Raw genomic sequence first — 21,536 nt, 5'->3', positions numbered from 1 at the left:
ACACATTGCTGGTGGGAATGTAGAATGGCACAGCCACTTTGGAAGACAGTTTGATAGTCTCTTCCAAAGCTAAACATAGTGTTACCATAAAAGCCATCAATATGTCCCTAGGTATTCAACCAATTGATGTGAAAACCTTTATCAACACAAAAACCTGCATATGGAAGTTTATAACAGATTTATTCATCATCACCAAAAGCTTGAAATAACCAAGATATGTTTTGACACGTGAACGAACAAACAAAGTATGGTATACCTATACCATGGAATAGTACTCAACAATAAAAATAAATGCACTAACAAGCCACAAAAGATAGAATAACATTAAAGGCATATTGCTAAGTGAAAGAAGGCAGTATGAAAGGTTATATATCATATAATATGTATATATATGTATATCACATGTATGACACTCGAAAGGACTAAACTATAGAGATAGTAAAATGATTAGTGGTTGCCAAGGGTATGGGGTTCATGATGAATAGGTGAAGTACAGGGGACTTTTAGGACAGTAAAACTATTCTGTATGATACTGTAATGGTGAATACAAGACATGATGAATTTGTCAAAACCCATGTAACTTTATAGCACAAAATGAACCTTAACCTAATCCATGCAAATTAAAAAAAATCATTTAGGAGGTTAGGGGATTAAATGCAGACTGTGACAAGAGATTCTAACTGGATTACAAATATATAAAAACAACCTCACTGAAGGAGGTGGGGCAGGTTTATTTAGGTCACTAAATAACTCTGGAAATGACTGCAGTCTGTAAGACTAAAGGCAAAAGGAACTGCACATAAGCACTAACTGTAATAAATAATGTTGTAATGGGCAGAGGTTAACAATTCTGATACAGCTATACATGTATACCAGAATTGAATAATTAAGTAAATGAATGGCAGATGACAGGGACCAGGGTTTTTATTTATTTATTTATTTATTTTACTACTGGAGTGGGAGTTTACAGATAAACGAGGGAAGTTAGACTGATCCATGACATAATGAATTAAGAGTTGGAGACAGTATGAACTCATGTTTAGTTTAATGTAGCTAGAGATGGTTACCTACAGAAATACTTATAAATATGTGTAAATACACAGGTTAGTATAAAAGCATTTTTTTCCGCCCGTCAGCTAAGAGGGCCTAAAAGAAATGACACACAGGAGCAACAAGAATTCCTTGTGCCTAGACATTGGTTTCTAAAACCATTCTCCAATAAATGGAAGCAGAATTTCTTGGCAAAATGGCTGATTCTAAGGTAGTAAATATACAAAGTGACTCTGTAGTGCCATAATTATGGTGGCAGAGAATAAGGAAATGCAAAGGTGAATGTGAAGGGAGAGGGAGACAAGCGGAGAGGAGGGATGTAGGGAAGAGGGAAGGGTAAGAGAGGAGAGGGAAGGAGGAGGAGGAAGAAGAGGAAGAGGAGGAAAAGAAAAAAGAAAATCTACATACACAAGCCCAGTAGGGTTATGTCAAAGGAGCACAGGAGCCAACCAAAAGAGCTCCCAATGACCAAATCTAGAACAATTCAAAGAGCAAAGTAAAATAGTATTAGCTAATAACCCAAAATATAAAATAAGTACTCATGAGTCCATGTTGCTTTAAATAAATGATTGAACAAACTAGTACAGTTGTCCCTCAGAGTCTGCAGGGGATTAGTTCCAGGACTCTCCATAAGTACCAAAATCTGAGGATGCTCAAGCCCCTTATGTAAAAGGGCACAGTATTTGCATATTGGACACACCCCGCTATATACTTCAAATCATCTCTAGATTACTTAAAATACCTAATATAATATAAATGCTATGTAAATAGTTGCAAATACAATGTAAATAGTTGCTGGCATTTGGCAAATTCAAGTTTTGCTTTTTTTGGAACTTACTGGAACTTTTGTCCCAAATACTTCTTTTAAATTGAAGTATAGTTGATTTACAATGTTAATTTCTATTGTACAGCAACTGATTCAATTATACATGTATATACACTCTTTTTTTCCCCAAATATTTTTAATCTGAGGTTGGTTAAATCAGTGGATGCAGAACCCAAAGATATGGAGGGATGACTGCAAATGGGAAAAAAGAGACACATCTCCCACATAGAGGAATTCAAAATAATTTATGTAGATATCCCACCCTCAAGAAAAAGCAGCATGACTCACTACTTCGTAGGTGTGGAGTGTGCATAGTGACTTCCTTCCAAAGTGTACATTATGCAAAGGGGAAAAATAAGAGTAACTCTACAGTGGAGAAACCTGACAAACACTATCTCAGTCAGGTGACCATGACCAACATCAACAGTGATAAATCATGCTAACAGTATATACCCTTGATATAATGTCATGGAAATAGCACTTTGCATGTGGTCTTCCTCCCAATAACCCATAATCCCATTCTTATCATGAGAAAAACATCAGACAAACCTCAATAGTGGGGCATCCTACAAAATCTGTGCCCAGTACTCCTCAAAACTGTTAAGTTCATCAAAAAAAAAGAAATTCAGAGAAATTGCCCCTGCCAAGAGGAGCCTAAGGAAACAGGACAACCAAATGTAACATGGTATCCTGGATAGGATTTCAGAAAAGAACAAGTACATTACATAAGAACTAAGGAAATCAAATCAACTATGGACTTAGCTAATAACAATATATCAATATTGGTTTATTAAGCATAACAAAGTATATAAAATGTTAAAATGTAAAATGTTAAAAACAGGAGAAGCTGGGTTTGATATACTCAGTACTATCTTCTCACTTTTTCTGAAGATCTGAAACTATTAAAAATTAATGTCTATTAAAAAAGAAAAAACAGCCAAGTGTTAAATGATAGATCTCTCTCTACTGGAAATATGGGCAATTTATGATTTGTCTTTATAGTTCTCTGTGCCATACACATTTTCTAGAATAAGCACTATGTTGCTCTAAAACATATAAGCATACAAGATTTGTTTGCTCAACTTAAATACTAAACACTAGAACTGTGATTATAAATTTTAAAAGCAGATACTATTTATTGAAAAATTACAACTTGTTGCATATTGATTGTGCTAAGAATTTTTTTTTTTTTTTTTTTTTTTGCAGGACGCGGGCCTCTCACTGTTGTGGCCTCTCCCGCTACGGAGCACAGGCTCCGGACGCACAGGCTCAGCGGCCATGGCTAACGGGCCCAGCCACTCCACGGCATGTGGGATCTTCCCGGACCGGGGCACGAACCTGTGTCCCCTGCATTGCCAGGCAGACTCTCAACCACTGTGCCACCAGGGAAGCCCTGCTAAGAATTTTATCAATACTCTGTGAACACTACTATTCCGTTTTAAAAGAACACCACTGTGCCTTTTTAAAAGATAAGGAACTAGAGGTTCAGAAATTTTAGGCCACAGAGCTAACAGATGGCAAATAAGCTGACTTCAAACATGCTTTTATTTTTAGATAATATAGCTTCCCTAGAATTACTCGTTCACTAGTGCCATATATTATCTTAAAGTACTTCACAACAACACTATGAAGTCAGTTTTAAATAACCGTATTTATGTGAAACTGTGTTAGAAGAAAAATGTGACAGGCACCATTGCAGTGCCAACTCCACCAAAGACAAAACAAAACCTCCATCAGATAAAACAATGGGTTTAGGTCCTGATAAACACATCATAAATTGAAAATATCATTAGGTTGAAAATGCATTTAAATACACCTAACCTATCAAACATCACAGATTAGCCTAGCCTACCTTAATGTTCATAATACTTAATTAGCCTACAGTGGACAAAATCATCTAACACAAAGCCTATTTTATAATAAAGTGTTGAACATCTCATGTAATTTAATGAACACTGTACTGAAAGTGAAAAACAGAACCGTTATATGTGTACAGAATGACCGTAAGTACCTTGACTGTTTACTCCCTCATGGCACTGGGAGCTATGCTCTCTGCCACTGACCAACATCACAAGAGAGTATCGTACTGCATATTCCTAGCCTGGGAAAAGATCAAAATTCAAGGACTGCCCTGGTGGTCCAGTGGTTAAGACCCCGTGTTTCCACTGCAGGGAGCGTGGGTTCAATCCCTGGTCGGGGAACTAAGATCCTGCTTGCCGCGTAGCGCAGCCAAAGGAGGAAAAAAAGAAAGAGGAAAAAAAAGAGAGAGAAAAAAAAAAAGATAAAAATTCAAAGTATGGTTTCTATTGAATGCGTATCATTTTCACACCATGGTAAAGGTGAAAAATCCTAAGTTGAACTATCGTAAGTCAGTGAGCAACTGTACAAGCAGCACTGCTACAGAAACACAGTGACTGCCAAACCTACTTCTAATAACTTTAAAATATTTAGATCTTGTTTTACCAGGAGGCATCCTCAAGCATGCCTCTTTCCTAGGCAATAAGGTAGTTCTTTCAAAATGTATCAAATCAATTATTCTCCTTACACTACTGTTAAGTTCAAAGAGATATTGAGACTGATTTCTTGCCTTCATCAAGGCTCACCACCCTACTGCTCAAGCTATTTTAACATGTGACAGAATTGATAAACTGAGAATGAATAGCCTATATCTGTGTTTCTTATGATGCTATTTCATGATTCCTTAATTCACAGGCTGACTCAACTAAGGCTGGCTTATTTTTAAGAAAATTGGTCTATTTTTAGGAAAATTGGTCCCATCATGAAAATAAGCCAAGAGGAGACTGCACACATGTCCTGAACAAGAGAAATCCAAAACCTACTCAAAGAGTTACATTATCAGCATCCATGAATAAACTCAAATATATGGAGAAGAACCTGGCAAAAGGGCACAGGAGCCACACTGATGGGGCACCCATTAGCCAATTCTGGGATAATGTGAGCAACGAAAGAAAAGATTAACGAAAAGAAAACAAACAATCTGATTTTTAAAAGTAGGCAAAGGTTTTGAACGGCCATTCGGATAACAAATAAGCATATGAAAAGATGCTCAACATGATAAGCCATTAGGGAAATGTAAATTAAAACCACAAAGGACACAACCAACCACCTATTAGGATGGTTTTAAAAAAATGACAACATCAAGTGGTGGTGAGGATGCACAGTTACTGAGATGCTGATACACTTCTGGTGGGAAAGCAAAAAGGCACAAACCACTTGGAAAACAAATATACAAATACTATAAGGATCCAACAATCGCATCCCTAGTTATTTATCCAAATAAAATGAAACCTGTATACAAATATTCAAAGCAGCTTTACTCCTAATCATCAAAACCTGGAAATTCAAATGTGCCTCACCAGAGGAATGAATAAAATGTGGTACATCCATACAATGCAATATTATTCAAAATAAAAAGTAACAAACTCTTGATATATACCACACCTTAGATGAATCTCAAGTGTACCACGCTAAGTGAAAAAAAACCACACTCAAATGGTCACATACTGTATGACTGCATTTACATATTTTGGAAAAAGCAAACCATAAGGTTAGAAAACAGATTGGAAGTTGGCAGGAGTTAAGGATGGGTGAAGGGTTTGAAAACAAAGGGAATTTAGGGGGACTGGGGAGGATGATAGAATTTTTTTTGTATTTTAATTGTAGGGGCGATTACATGAATATACACATGTTAAAATTCAAAGAACTGTAAATCAAAGCATAAGCTTCACCATCTATAAGTTAATGAATTTAAAAAGAAAAATCAAGTTAAAATAACAATTGCAAAGGATTAAATCCTTTAATCCCTTTAAACAGAAAACCAACTAATATAACCCAAAAACATTTGGGAACATCTGGACTAATCGACAGCATACGTCTCCTGATGCAATGCATTGAGAATTTAGCATTACGTCTGGGGAAGTCCTGCTAAAAGGGCTTAACATAAATTTAATCAAGAGGAAAGTCAGACAAGCCTAAGCTGAGGTCACTCTATAAAACAACTGGTTTGGACTCTTCAAAAATGTCAATTACGGGCTTCCCTGGTGACGCAGTGGTTGAGAGTTCGCCTGCCGATGCAGGGGACAAGGGTCTGTGCCCCGGTCCGGGAAGATCCCACATGCCGTGGAGTGGCTGGGCCCGTGAGCCATGGCCGCTGAGCCTGCATGTCCGGAGCCTGTGCTCCGCAGTGGGAGAGGCCACAACAGTGAGAGGCCCGCGTACGGTAAAAAAAAAAAAAAAAAAAAAAAAAAAAAAGTCAATTACATTAAAAAAAATCAGGAATGGATCCAGATGAAAGAAGTCTAAAGACATAAGAGAACCCAATGCAACATACAATCTTAGATATTTATTTTTTCCATAAAAGACTTTATGGTTGGGATAACTGACAAAATCTCAATGTGGTCCATCAATTGGATAACAGTATTGTGTCAATGTTAATTTTCTGATTTTGATCATTACACTGTGATTATGTAAGAAAATTCCTGGTTTTGGAGGGGAAAAACCAAATATTTAGGGGGGTTACTCTTAAATGGCTCAGGAAAAAAATAATTAAAAAGAGGAAGAAAGAATATAAGGTTATGTTCACGTTTGGCAAATCCGAGTGAAGGGTATCAAGGAATTCTCTGTACTATTTTGCAACTTTTGTCTGAAATTATGTCAAAATTTAAAATAAATTACTTTTTAAAGTAAACGTCCTCTGGGCTAAAAATAACAGATCAAGTTGTCTAAAGGATGGGAATCGGACTTCTCTGGTGGCATCCAGAGAAGAATCCACCTGCCAGGTTTGATCTCTGGTCCGGGAAGATCCCACATGTTGCGGAGCAGCTAAGCCCGTGCGCCACAACTACTGAGCCTGAGCTCTAGAGCCTGGAAGCCACAATTACTGAGCCCATGCATATAGAGCCCGTGCTCCACAACAAGAGAAGCCATCGCAATGAGAAGCCCACGTACCACAACGAAGAGCAGCCCCCACTCGCCGCCACTAGAGAAAGCCCGCGTGCAGCAATGAACCCAACGCAGCCAAAAATAAGTAAAATAAATAAATAAACTTATTTAAAAAAAAATAAAGGATGGGACTCAACATGAACACATTTACTAAAATTTTAAGAGTCATGGGAAAGCTGGCACTTACTCAGAACTGATCAGAGAAGTGTGCTCTAGCACAAAGTCTACAATTCTGGGTTCCACTGCGGCAAGGAATTAGCTTGATGCTGTTAAACATCTAACCACACAAGCAACTCTCTTCCCTCAACTGTTTCCTTGCTCATCAAGTGCCCCTTGCCAATAAAACAGCAGCTTCAAATGCAGATTTGGCCACAAAAAAATAATCAATCATACTGACTTAGAATATTTATAAATTGGGTTATAAATCAGGTTCCTGTTATTCTGATTAATACCAGCATCCTCAAGTTGTATCAACTCTGGGACATAAGCCTGGAAATTATCCTCTAAAATGGTAGATTTATCAAGGCTATATAACTGTGTGCACTCTTGGCTAACAGCTTTTCTTTTAGCTATACTCCCTCATCTTGTCACAGCCTTCTTTCAACCAACAGATTTCATTACTCATAAAGACACAACATGAAAACAAGAAAGACTAAATAAGGTTAGTGAGAAATTACATGTTTCAGTGGGAAAGCCATATGACAATACTTAAATAACATTAATTCTACTTCAGAAACCTGCATGAAATTTAAATATGACACCCACATAATCACTTCAAGGACACAAAAAAGGGGGAGAACGTTTTTATTTTCATGCTTTTTAAAGTCTTGACATAGAAGAGGTAAACACAGACCACAGGTAAAAACTTTAAATATGCAGACAGAAGCCACTTTAGAAAGCACAGGCCTTTATTCAAAACTTCAGAATTAGGGAGTCTGATCTTAAAAAAAGGAAAATGTTCCATTCAGCACTTACTCAATTTCCTTATATAGTGGTATGTATAGAATTTATGAATTAGCGCTTAGTAAGTCTGATCTTGCTTATAGAAATAGGATCTTAATACTTCATTTTCAGAACACTTTAAAACCCAAGCCAATGTTTATCCTTCAAGGATGTGGAAGGCATTCCTCATTCAAATCTGATTCGTGGTTTTATAAAGCATGAAGATCATTTTCATTACTTCATCAACTATATGCTGGATTCTAATATTCTTTTTGATAGTGATGTGTTCAGTGATAGAAACTTATAAAAAGAGAATTCCTTCTCAATTTGTAAACCAAAATTTTAAAAGTAAAATCCCTGAAGTGATAGGAAGACATTTTTATGACATAAGTAGCTACTTCACTAAGCTGCTGGCACAAGCCAAAACAACAAAGGTACAAATTGTTATTTAACCTTTAAATACTGTTTGCTACAAATCTACAAATATTTTAAATATACTTTCTTCTTCAATGAAAATTAAGATAATCTCCAGCTTAACAGCTTTTGAAGATGTAAATATTACAAATAAAAAAGACAGCTTTCCTACTGAATGTCCAACGATAAACTGAACCCCAAGTTTTCTATCCCAAAGACATAAAAATGATCTAAAGTGGACTAAGTGCATGGCAAGTTCTTATTAAAAATGATTCTTCATATGCTCTTCTACTAAAGCAATCAATATAAAAAGAGTATGAAAGCTTGTTTTCTGCTTGAAGATTTAGGTAACCTCCAAGGAATCAGAACTTGTGAGCTTTTAAACCCAGAGCTATCGTATGTGAAAATACTAGTGTCTGATAAAAAAGCAAACCAATAAAATTCCATATGTAAAATGGCCTAAATATCAGTAATAATTACATTCTGCATTTTTAATCTAAAACTTCAAAGCCATCAACCTTTATCAGTGCTTCAAGTGAACAATCAAAATAGTCATATTCAGGTTTAAAACTAAATTTCTCTTCTCTCAATATGAAGGCATAGACAGAATAGACAGTAAAAATTATTTTGTCCAACATCCTGAGCCTACGGATGTGGAAACCATCTACAACATGATCTCATTATGTCATCATCGATTCACCTTCTTCACCAGTAGCATCTTGGGAAATGTGAAGGTCTTCAAGCATCTCAGCCAGACTAATTCGAGGTGCTCCTTCATCATCTGTGTCACCTTCCACAGGAATAGTTGAATCTAAGAAAAAATACAAAGAGGATTTCAAATACAACTATGGAAATATACAAATATATTTGTATAGGGGTCAGCAAATTAAGGAAGGGATCATGCTAGGATGCAAATGATATCAAATGTGGTATAGTAAACAACATTTTAATAAGTTTTACTGTTGTGCAAGTTTGGGATTTTTTGGGGGGGGGTAAATGTTTACAGTAGTTTTAAAGACATATGACAAAAGTCATTTATGGAATCAGAGTTTAAGATACCAAAATACTCATACTGGGTTAATATATTTATTTACAGAAGCTACAACTTAAATCAAATACTCCTAATTCACCAACCTCTATAAATGTTCACATTTTTTCTAATTGCCTCATCTTCTTCAAGATCTTCAAGGAAATCTTGGTATTGCCTATAGAAGGGTAAAGAAACATTTAAGTATTTCACCTTTACCAAGAAAGTATGAAGTTAATGTTTTCTTCATTTTCAGCATTATAAGTGTGTTCCAATTATTAAAATCTTTAAAAATAGTAACTTAAGGTCAAGTATGGATGTTAATTAAATACTAACAGGTTTTTAAAAATTCTTTTCTTTCAAAATTACATTATTAAAAAAACACACACCTGAATATAGGTGACATTAAATATAAGACAATAACAAGACCCCTTCATACTTTACCCTCCCCCCAAAAAATGTATGGCCAAGTTGAAATACACACACTTTAAGACTATAGATGAAATAGTCAAATATGTACTTACAATATCTACTTAACATTATATACTTATATATACGTATTTTAAATTATACTATGAGACTATATTTTAGAAATATTGCTGTTTCCCACTCACATTTCATGACACAACTTTATTTAAACTTTTTGGTTTTTTATACATCAGTGTCATTAATGTCATCATTAAGGCCACTTTTCCAATCATCCAATAAACTTTTCTATAACACAGTATCTTCATTTCTCCTTAAGTTGTATGAAAAACAGCATATTTGATATCAATGTGGTATTTTCTTTTTATGCTAAATCATAAGTAATACTTTGCTATTTGTGATATCCATAAGGTAATTGCTCATTATATTTTCAAATGAATCATCAATAATAACACTGCAATTGTCAGGTCATAACCCAGGAAATAATAACTAAATCTGTGTTAAATGTCATTACATCTGTTCATACTGATCCAAACAACATATTGATAAGAACAGAAAATTAATACTGAGTGCAAGGAGCAAGTATGTGGTGACTATTTCTTTATGATAAAATAAACCCATAAAGATTTATCATAAGAATTTCCTTTGAGGGCTTCCCTGGTGGCGCAGTGGTTGGGAGTCCGCCTGCCGATGCAGGGGACGCGGGTTCGCGCCCCGGTCCGGGAGGATCCCACATGCCGCGGAGCGCCTGGACCCGTGAGCCATGGCCGCTGAGCCTGCGCGTCCGGAGGAGCCTGTGCTCCGCAACGGGAGAGGCCCGCGTACCGCAAAAAAAAAAAAAAAAAAAAAAAAAAAAAAGAATTTCCTTTGAGACAACATATAAAATATAAAGAAAGTGGGACCTTTCATCATCTGTATCCATGTTTTCTCTATCTCTTGCAAGCTCTTTCAGTTTCCAGTTTCTACGACGCTGACGTTTGGTACGGTCATAGCTCTTTTTGATTAACACCTAAAAGTAAGAGAAATATTTGCAAAGTTACAATAAATGGGAACTAGGACACAGGACCTCAAAATCCAACAAAATTTTTAAAATGAAAGCTTATGGGAATGCCAGGAAGACACTAAACTAATGACAGTGGTTATACCTTAAGGGAAAGGAGTAGGGATCAAGAAGTGGTGTCAAGAGAACTTTTAACATTTTTATTAATGTACTTAATATTTTATGAGAATTCATTTAGCCATTATTTGTATAACTGTTAAAATTTACTAACTGAAATTTTCCAGTGACTGAAAATTAAAATTTTTTATACCAAAAATTTCATTTCTGGTGGTTTTTTTTCTTCCTTTATACCAAAGTTCCGTTTTCAGCTACCATTCACATAAATCACTCTGAAACATTATTATAGGCAGACATTTTTCTCCCTTTCATTCCTACTAATAAGCACTTATAGAATTATATATATATTTTTTCACAACTGTATATCCTAGAACAATTTAATAAAGTGTGGAATAAATGAAAATAACTTTATAATACAAAATCTATGTAAGACCATTTGATCTTCTCTTATGACCTTTTTGAAAAACACCTATTTAGAATTACACCGAAACCATGCTCCTATTTCCTAATTTATTAATTAATAAAAGCACAACTGGGTGGTGAGGAGGGGAGCCTTTCTTACACCATGACTTTATTTTTGCCCACAGCTAAAGAGATCAATGTTTATTTTAAAACATTAAGTAAAGCAAACAGGAGATAGGGTCTTTCACATTTCACATTCACTGTTACTCAGGATTCTGATAAACTCATGTTAGAATTTAACAGATTTTTTTCAGAAGTAACATTCTTTCTCTAAGACCTAACACTGTGAAGATTATTTTCAACTACAATTATATTCAAACCTGAATGATGGTTTTAACTCTAAATGCCTTCTTAACAATACATGGAATAAGCTGAGCCTAAAAGAATGAACAGGGATAAATTCTAAAGGTCATCATTTTTAGCTGCAAATTTATTTTTACTCTAAAGATACTATCAAGTATTTTGACAGAATGAAAATTTGATTATAAGAGCAACCAAAAAACTCAATAAATCTTGGATTTTATCCACTAAGAATAATTATCTTAAATGAAGGTTTTGCTATTATACCTTAACTGCAATTTCAAAAGAAACCTCTAAATTGATTACTTTCAAAAATGTGAACTCATGCATCTTACTCATAAGAGTTACATCAATCATCTTCAACACATGAGAAAGAGGAAAATCTAAAGCCTTACCACATCTGGGACTCTATCTGATTTCATTTTGTTGACATGCTCATCATTTAAGTTACAGTTGGCCAAATCAAACCTGAAATGAAAACAATGAAACACTTAATGACAAAAACACTTACTCTTTCCATGTAACTTTTTAGTTTATAGATGATCACCTAACAGTTCCTCCTAAGATCAAACATTTAATACGCTTTCCCACTTTAGAAGTTTTGCAGTGTACTATACAGTGAACAGGCTTCTACAGACCTGGTAAAGATAATAATGCACTCTATCTCTCAGTTTCACATGTCATCCATTATTGTCCACCTTACTATACTCTTGTAAAAGAAGCAAAACAGACTTATATATCAGTCTAACATTAGGATTCAGTTACATGGTTCCATTCAGTTTATAGACAACAAAAACAAAACACCCCTCATTCTCTAGTAAAAGGAACTGAAACCCTAAGAGCAAAAATAACGTTTAAGGCATGCTTATAAGCTCTGCATCAGAATGGACTATCCTATGCCTATAAAGACCCGTTACATATATAGTTGCCATATTTTAAAAGTGAAATATTTTAACAACAGCATATGCATAATAAAAAACTACCTGCTCCCCCCAAAAACTACAAACATAATCTAATCATACTACTTCAGGGTTCAATTACTCAAAATCTTGTAATAAATGACTCTTTAAGATGATGGCCAAAATGGAATAACTATGGGTTTCTGTCCAATTAATAATTTCATTTAGTTATCAATAATAAAGTGAGCTATATGGTTCCTAAGAACTCTTAAATTCTTTTTAAGATAAACAACTTTATTTTAGATAGCTTTGCTGGCTCCCAGAGAAAATCTGCAATGCTAGTCAGCAGTTTAAAATAATATAAAATAATACAAACCCCAACACCAGGTCTCCAGGATTTAGAAGATGTCCCAAATGAGTGCGACAAAAATACTGCTTATCTGTATTCATTTCAGATGTTTTCTGTACCCAGACTTCCCCGAGGGTATGCTTAACAGGAAAGAAAATGAACTCTTCAATAATCTAGGCATAACTTAAAAAGCATCTCATAGAATAGTTAAATACAGTGTTGATTTTCTGATTTTCGTTTTAAAGACAGAAATTGTTTTATTTTCCAGATCTCTGAAACACTGTCAAAATTAACAGATTACTGAATTATGAGTACAGAAAAAGACTCATAAGTAATTCATAAAATAAATATTTTTGTTAAGATTTTATTCAAGGCTTTTATAAAACATTAACATTGTCACCTAAAAACAGACACATATGTAGAATTTTCAAAAGAAATGTTCTCACAGGGAGATGGGCCAACACAGACTGAGCAAAAAGAATAACTGAAAAAGTAGGGGAATCTTAAATCCAGAAAATAACTTAAGCAACCCCTTGTTTTACACATAAGGTTAAAAAAAACAGCCTTCAGAGAAAATAATCTAGCAATCCCAGCAGCACCACGACCACCACAACAGAACCCAAATCTTCATCAGTTTTTTGAATGTCTACTATTTTGAGGTATAACTTTTTTTTTAACTATTTACCATGGAAACATCATCTCAAGTTTGAACTTTTAAAGCAGAAAACCATTAATGTCCCTTTCCAACATGGAATTTTACAAGCAATTGTAACTGACATTTCCAACTTCCCGGCTGAATGAAGTATAGCACATGCCAATACCTTTTACTAACAAAAACAGAACCAAGTAAAATGGGATCAAGAGCAAAATACTAAGAATTATAGATAGAATTAAGGATCTCAAAGAGGTGAAAAGAAGAGGTAGAGAGAGGGGAAGAAACTGAAATAACAGACAGGTCCCAGATTTAGGAAAAAACTGGAAAAAAAAATCGAATTACCAGGGAAACACTAAATTCTAGCTAAATGCATTTTTTGAAAGCAAAGAAAGTAGCTTGTTTTTTGGGGGGTTTTTTTGCAGTACGCAGGCCTCTCGCTGTTGTGGCCTCTCCCGTCGCGGAGCACAGGCTCCGGATGCGCAGGCTCAGCGGCCATGGCTCACAGGCCCAGCCGCTCCGCAGCATGTGGGATCTTCCCGGACCGGGGCACGAACCCGTGTCCCCTGCATCGGCAGGCGGACTCTCAACCACTGTGCCACCAGGGAAGCCCAAGAAAGTAGTTTTATATATGCCTGAGGGGAAGTGGTGGTGCTTAAATGATAAACATTTCTTTTTTTTTATAACTTTATTAATTTGTTTTTACTTTCGGCTGTATTGGGTCTTTGTTGCTGCTCATGGGCTTTCTCTAGTTGATGCAAGCGGACGCTACTCTTTGTTGCGGTACGCGGGCTTCTCATTGTCTTGGCTTCTCTTATTGCAGAGCACAGGCTCTAGAGCGCAGGCTCAGTTGCTCCGCAGCATGTGGGATCTTCCTGGGCCAGGGCTCGAACCCGTGTCTCCTGCATTGGCAGGCAGATTCTTAACCACTGTGCCACCAGGGAAACCCTAAACGTTTGTTCTTAATCATATCATCAAATTTTTTATTTTAAAAATATGAAAAGTAATTCTTCCATTCCCATTGATTTTCTCAAGTTACTGGAAGTTATTTTAGTCTCAGGACACAATATTACCTCAATAGAAATAGCACTCAATAGAAATGAGCACTGCTACTATACAGTTTGCGGGGGGGGCCTCTAAATACTATTTTATAGTAGAAGAAATCAGACTTACATCCTTGAAGAAACACCTGATTTCAGATATGGGGTAGGAATTATGTGATTTTGTGATTTTGGAACACCGAAATGTTGTGGTGTTGTCCCACCAAGTAAGGATGCTTTCAAAGACTAGGAAAGTCATGTCAAAAGAACAAAGGAATAGACCTATATCTATTAAAGAAATTGAGTCAATAATTAGTAATCTTCCAAAATAGAAAGCACCAGGCCCTGATGGATTCACTGGTGAATTCTAGCAACCATTTAAGGTAGAAATTATACAATTCCTCTAGAATCTTTTCCCAAAGGCAGAAACAGAGGGAATACTTCCTAACTCATTTACAAGGTCAACATTACCTTATAACCAATACCAGACAAAGACATTACAAGGAAAGCAATCTACAGACCAATCTCTCATGAACACAGATTCAAAAATCCTCAACAAAGCATAAAAGAACTGTACACCATTACCAAGTGGGATTTAACCCATGTATGCAAGGCTGGTTCAACATGTGAAAATCAAATTAATGTAGCCCATTAATCAATCAACAAGTTAAAAAGGAAAAAAAATCACATGATGATATCAATAAAGAAAAAGCATTTGACAAAATCCAACACCCATTCATGATTAAAAAAACCTCTCAGTAAACTAGAAATAGAGGGGAACTTCCGCTACCTGATAAAGCATATCTATTAAAAAAAACCTTAAACCTAACATTATACTTAATGGTGAGAAACTTGCAGCTTTCCCACTAAGATCAGGTACAAGGCAAGAATGTTCCCTCTCACTACTCATTTTCAATATCTTACTGGAAACCCTAGCTAATACAAAAGATAAGAAAAGGAAATGAAAGGTATATATAAATTGGAACGGTAAAAATAAACTTATCTTTGCAGATGACATGGTCATCTACATAGAAAATGTAAACGGACCAAAGAGCTCCCGGAATATAGCAAGGTTATAGGATACAGGGTTATAAACGAAAGTCACTTTCCTATATACCAACATAAAAAAGTGGAATTTGAATTTTAAAAATACCTTTTACATTAGCACCCCCCCAAAAATGAAATACTTAGGTGTATTTCATTAACAAAATATGTATAAGATCTGTATGAGGAAAACTACAAAACTCTGATGAACAAAATCAAAATCAAATCATGTTCATGGACAGGAAAACTCAATATTGTCAAGATGTAAGTTCTGCCCAACTTGACCTACAGATTCATGCAATTCCAATCAAAATCCCAACAAGTTTAGCCACAGAGGCATAATATACAGCATAAGGAATATGGTCAGTAATACTGTAGTAACTTTGTATGGAGACAGATGGTAACTAGACTTATCATGGTGATCATTTCATAATGCATGAAAATATCAAATCACTTGTATAGTACACCTGAAAATAACATACTGTTGTATGTCAAGTATGTTTCAATTTAAAAAAATTTCCAATAAGGTATTCTGTGGATATCGACAACTGCTTTTAAAGTTATACCAAGACAAAAGATCCTGAACAGTCAACACAATTTTAAAGGAGAAGAACAAAGTTGTAGGACTGACACTACCCAACTTGAAGACTTACTATAATGCTACAGTAATCATGACAGTGTGGTACTGACAAAAGAATAAACAAATATTATACATCAGTGGAACAAAATAAGAGAGCCCAGAAATATACCCAAATAAATACAGTCAACTGATCTTTGACAAGGGACCCAAATAAATACAGTCAACTGATCTTTGACAATGGAACAAAGACAGTCTTTTCAACTAATGGTGCTAGAATAATTGGACATTGACATGCAAAACAAAAAAAAGTCAATCTGGACACAAACCTTACACCCTTCATAAAAATTAACTCAAAATGGATCATAGACCTTAGTGTACAACATACAACTATGAGACTCCTAGAAGATAACAAAGGAGAAAATCTAGCTGACCTTGGGTTTGGCAATGACTTTTTCAATACAATAACAAAGGCAGGATCCATGAAAGAACAGTTGATAACCTGGACTTCATTAAAATTAGAAACTTCTGCTTTATGAAAGACAATATCAAGAGAATAAGATGATAAACCACACTGGGAGAAAATATTTGCAAAAAACATATCTAACAAAGGACTTTTAACCAAAATACACAAATAACCCTTAAAACTCAAAAATAAGAAAACAACCTGATTAAAAAATGGGCCAAAGACCTTAACAGACACCTCACCAAAAAAGACATACAGATGGCAAATAAGCATGAGAAAATACTCCTCATCACGTGTCATCAGGGAAATACAAATTAAAATGACAATGAGATACTACTATATACCTATTAGGAAGGCCCTAAACACTGACAAATCCAAAATCCTGACATCAAATGTTGGTGAAGATGTGGAGCAACAGGAACTCTCATACATTACTGGTGGGAATGCAAGATGATACCACCACTATGGAAGACAGTTTGGCAGTTTCTTACAAAACTAAACATACTCTTACCCAATGCTCCTTGGTATTTACACAAAGAAGCTGAAAGCTCATGTCCACACAAAAACATGCAAAAGAATGTTTATAGCAACTTTATTGATAACTGCCAAAACTTGGAAGCAACCAATATGTTCTTCAGTAGGTGAATGAGTAAACTGTGGTACATCAAAACAATACTATTTGGCACTTAAAACAAAAAGAGCTATTAAGCCATGAAAATACATTGAGAAAATTTAAATGCACATTACTAAGTGAAAGAAGCCAATATGAAAAGACTGTATGAGCCCAATTATATGACATTCTGGAAAAGGCAAAACTATACAGACAGTATTTAAAAAAAAAAACAAAAAATCAGTGATTGCCAGGGGTTAGGAGTGAGGGAAGGATGAAAAGGCAGAGCACGGAGGATTTTAAGGGCAGTGAAAATATCCGGCATGATACTATAATGATGGATACGTGTCACTATACATTTGTCCAAACCCATAGAAAGTACAATACCAAGAGAGAATCCTAATGTAAAATATGGACAATGGGTGATTATAATGTGTCAATGTAGATTCATCAATTGTAACAAATGTACCACTCTTTTGGCAGGAGAAGGGCATGTGATAATGGTGGAGGCTATGCGTGTGTGGAGGCAAGGAGTATACAGGAAATCTTTTACCTCCTCTTAATTTTGCTGCGAACCTAAAAGTGCTCTAAAAAAAGTAAGTCATTAAAAAATATTTTTTTGAAGGAAATAGAAACTATTCTGAAGGGGCTCCTACTGGCTACATTTGAGGCCATCTGAGAGGGAGGGAGGGAGGAGGGAGGGAGGGAGGAGGGAGGGAGGGAGGAGGGAGGCAGGGTAGTAGCAAAGGGAAAAAATTCTTAAATTACAATGGAGACCCCTGGCTATCAGATAAACAGCCAAACATTACTTGCCTCTTGATATATCATAAAAGGTACATAGCATCACCTCTGAAATGTTCTGCCAAAAAAAAATTAACCTAAACGTAAATAGGACTTTAGATCCATTTTCCAGTTTAAAGGACATATAAGAGAGTACGAAGCAAGTTAAATGACATCATGAGGGGCTTCCCTGGTAGCGCAGTGGTTGAAAATCTGCCTGCTAATGCAGGGGACATGGGTTCAAGCCCTGGTCTGGGAGGATCCCACATGCCGCGGAACAACTGGGCCCGTGAGCCACAACTACTGAGGCTGCGCATCTGGAGCTTGTGCTCCGCAATGAGAGAGGCCGCGGCAGTGAGAGGCCCGCACACCACGATGAAGAGTGGCCCCCGCTCGCTGCAACTGGAGAAAGCCCTCGCACAGAAACGAAGACCCAACACAGCCAAAAATAAATAAATAAATTTTTTAAAAAAATGACATCATGAGGAAACAATAACACTAGATCCACAAGATAAATAAATGCCCTAGTTGCATTAGGAAGTTGGTATCATAAAAAAATGAATGAGAAAAAAAGGGGGGGCTGTTATTAAATATTTAAAAGGTACAATATTCACATTCAATATACAGTCCCCAACTAGACACTGGTTTAAATGAACCATAAAAGGCACTTTGGGACAAACAAGGAAATCTGGCAAACTATGCAGTTTATATGTATGATAGTACTTTGATTATACAGAAAATGTTTCTATGTTTTAGAGATGATTATTGAAGTATTCAGTAATTAGTGATAATATATATATATTTAATTCAACATGTTTGAAATTTTTTAAAAAGCAAAAGAGGGTTAAGCTTGTCATTTGGTGCTTCTGTACAAAAGGAAAGGAAATGCTTTTTCATAATAATTTTTTTTTAATTTTTCCAATATTAAAGAGGAAAAGTTAACTTACTAGATAGTATAAGTCTGACAGTTTTCACCACAATGACCACATGTTAAAAGCAAATGTTATACAAACACACAATGCATTTTTAACTGAATGTGCTGTTAGCTTATTTGGAACCACATTTTGGAATTACCAACAAATTTTTAAAAACAAAGATACAAAAAAAAAGAGAGAGAGAGTGAAACTAAAACAGTAAGTTGGGGGCTAGGGGGAGGTAAGCAGGATGGAACTTACCTTTTTTGATATCATCCCAGCACCTGCATTGCGTTTTAGATCTCGGACTATGCTGCATTCCAGAACAATAAACTCCTCTAGCTGTTTGGGATGGCATAAACTATTGAAAGGGTGACTCCAAAACGTGTTGCCATCAATATCTGCAACTAAGAATAAACAAAGAACATTAAAGAACAAAAGAACTGAAGTATTTCAAAAGCCATTAAATGCAGTCCCAGGTGAACGACCAGAGCGTCTGAGCCCGCCTCCAGGGTTTCAGCAGCAGCAAGGCAGCAGGCAGATTGCAGACACTCAGACTCCACCTATACTTTCATCTACAATGGCGGCCCCAAAAGCCATGTGGCTGACAGGGTCTTGGTGCTCTGGCCAGGTGTCAGGTCTGTGACTCTGAGGTAGGAGAGCCAGGTTCAGGACATTGGTCCAGCAGAAACCTCCCGACTCCACGTAATATCAAAAGGCTTTGAAAACTCTCCCAGAGGTCTCCATCTCAACGCTAAGACCCAGCTCACTCAACGACCAGCAAGCTACAGTGCTGGACACCCAATGCCAAACAACTAGCAAGATAGGAACACAACCCCACCCATTAGCAGAGAGGCTGCCTAAAACCATAATAAGGTAACAGGCACCCCAAAACACACCCCACACGCAGTACTGCCCACCAAAAGGACAATACCCAGTCTCATCCACCAGAACACAGGCACCAGTGCCCTGCACCAGGAAGCCAACACAACCCACTGGACCAACCTCAGCCACTGGGGGCAGACACCAAAAACCGGGAACTACAAACCTGCAGCTTGCAAAAAGGAGACCCCAAACACAGTAAGTTAAGCAAAATGAGAAGACGGAGAAACACACAGCAGATGAAGGAGCAAGATAAAAACCCACCAGACCAAACAAATGAAGACGAAATAGGCAGTCTACCTGAATAAAAAATTCAGAATAATGATAGTAAAGATGATCCAAAATCTTGGAAACAGAATGAAGAAAATACAAGAAATGTTTAACAAGGACCTAGAAGAACTAAAGATGAAAAAAACAATGATGAACAACACAATAAATGAAATTAAAAATTCTCTACAAGGCATCAATAGCAGAAAAACTGAGGCAGAAGAACAGATAAGTGACCAGGAAGATAAAATAGTGGAAATAAATACTGCAGAGCAGAATAAAGAAACAAGAATGAAAAGAATTGAAGACAGGCTCAGAGACCTCTGGGACAACATTAAACACACCAACATTCAAATTATAGGGGTTCCAGAAGAAGAAAAGAAAAAGAAAGCGGCTGAGAAAATATTTGAAGAGATTATAGTTGAAAACTTCCCTAATATGGGAAAAGAAATAGTTAATCAAGTCCAGGAAATGCAGAGGGTCCCATACAGGATAAATCCAAGGAGAGATGCCAAGACACATATTAATCAAACTATCAAAAATTAAATACAAAGAAAAAACATTAAAAGCACCAAGGGAAAAACAACAAATAACATTCAAAATCCTCATAAGGTTAATAGCTGATCTTTCAGCAGAAACTCTGCAAGCCAGAAGGGAGTGGCAGGACATATTTTAAGTGATGAAAGGGAAAAACCTACAACCAAGATTACTATACCCAGGAAGGATCTCAGATTCGATGCAGAAATTAAAACCTTTACAGACAAGCAAAACCTAAGAGAATTCAGCACCACCAAATCAGCTTTACAAAAAACACTAAGGAACTTCTCTGCACAGGAAACACAAGAGAATGAAAAGACCTTCAATAACAAACCCAAAACAATTAAGAAAATGGCAATAGGAACATACATATCAATAATTAACTTAAATATAAACGGATTAAATGCTCCAACCAAAAGACATACACTTGCTGAATGGATACAAAAACAAGACCAGTATACATGCTGTCTACAAGAGACCCACTTCAGACCTAGGGACACATACAGACTGAAAGTGAGAGGATGCAAAAAGATATTCCATGCAAATGGGAAACCAAAAGAAAGCTGGAGTAGCAATTCTTATATCACACAAAATAGACTTTAAAATAAAGACTATTACAAGAGACAAAGAAGGACACTACATAATGATCAAGGGATCAATCCAAGAAGAAGATATAACAATTGTAAACATTTATGTACCCAATGAAGGAGCACCGCAATACATAAGGCAAATGCTAACAGCCATAAAAGGGGAAATCGACAGTAACACAATCATAGTAGGGGACTTTAAAACCTCGCTTTCACCAATGGACAGCACACGCAAAATGAAAATAAGTAAGGAGACACAAGCTTTAAATAATACATGAAACAAGATGGATTTAATTGATATTTATAGGACATTCCATCCAAAACAACTGAATACACATTCGTCTCAAGTGCTCACAGAACATTCTCCAGGATAGATCATACCTTGGGTCACAAATCAAGCCTTGGT

The 21,536-nt window shown here is 36.1% G+C and overlaps 1 protein-coding gene across 1 annotated transcript in view; it reads right to left on the bottom strand.

Moving 5' to 3' along the window:
* Positions 1 to 7,626: 7,626 nt before the first annotated feature.
* The window catches only part of NMD3 (NMD3 ribosome export adaptor), a 40,021-nt gene continuing 26,111 nt past the window's right edge, over positions 7,627 to 21,536 (bottom strand). The window contains exons 11-16 of the mRNA XM_019946297.3: positions 19,119 to 19,264; positions 12,802 to 12,914; positions 11,922 to 11,994; positions 10,550 to 10,656; positions 9,329 to 9,399; positions 7,627 to 9,005 (exon numbers count right to left, since the gene is read on the bottom strand). Of these exons, the coding sequence (XP_019801856.1) occupies positions 8,875 to 9,005; positions 9,329 to 9,399; positions 10,550 to 10,656; positions 11,922 to 11,994; positions 12,802 to 12,914; positions 19,119 to 19,264 (641 nt within the window). The 3' untranslated portion in view covers positions 7,627 to 8,874. The remainder of the gene's footprint in view (positions 9,006 to 9,328; positions 9,400 to 10,549; positions 10,657 to 11,921; positions 11,995 to 12,801; positions 12,915 to 19,118; positions 19,265 to 21,536) is intronic.

The sequence above is a fragment of the Tursiops truncatus genome, chromosome 4 (genome assembly GCF_011762595.2).
Source record: "Tursiops truncatus isolate mTurTru1 chromosome 4, mTurTru1.mat.Y, whole genome shotgun sequence".
NCBI classification, from domain to species: domain Eukaryota; kingdom Metazoa; phylum Chordata; class Mammalia; order Artiodactyla; family Delphinidae; genus Tursiops; species Tursiops truncatus.
Note: the sequence above shows the minus strand (reverse complement) of the source record. Positions and strands in the feature narration are given on the sequence as shown.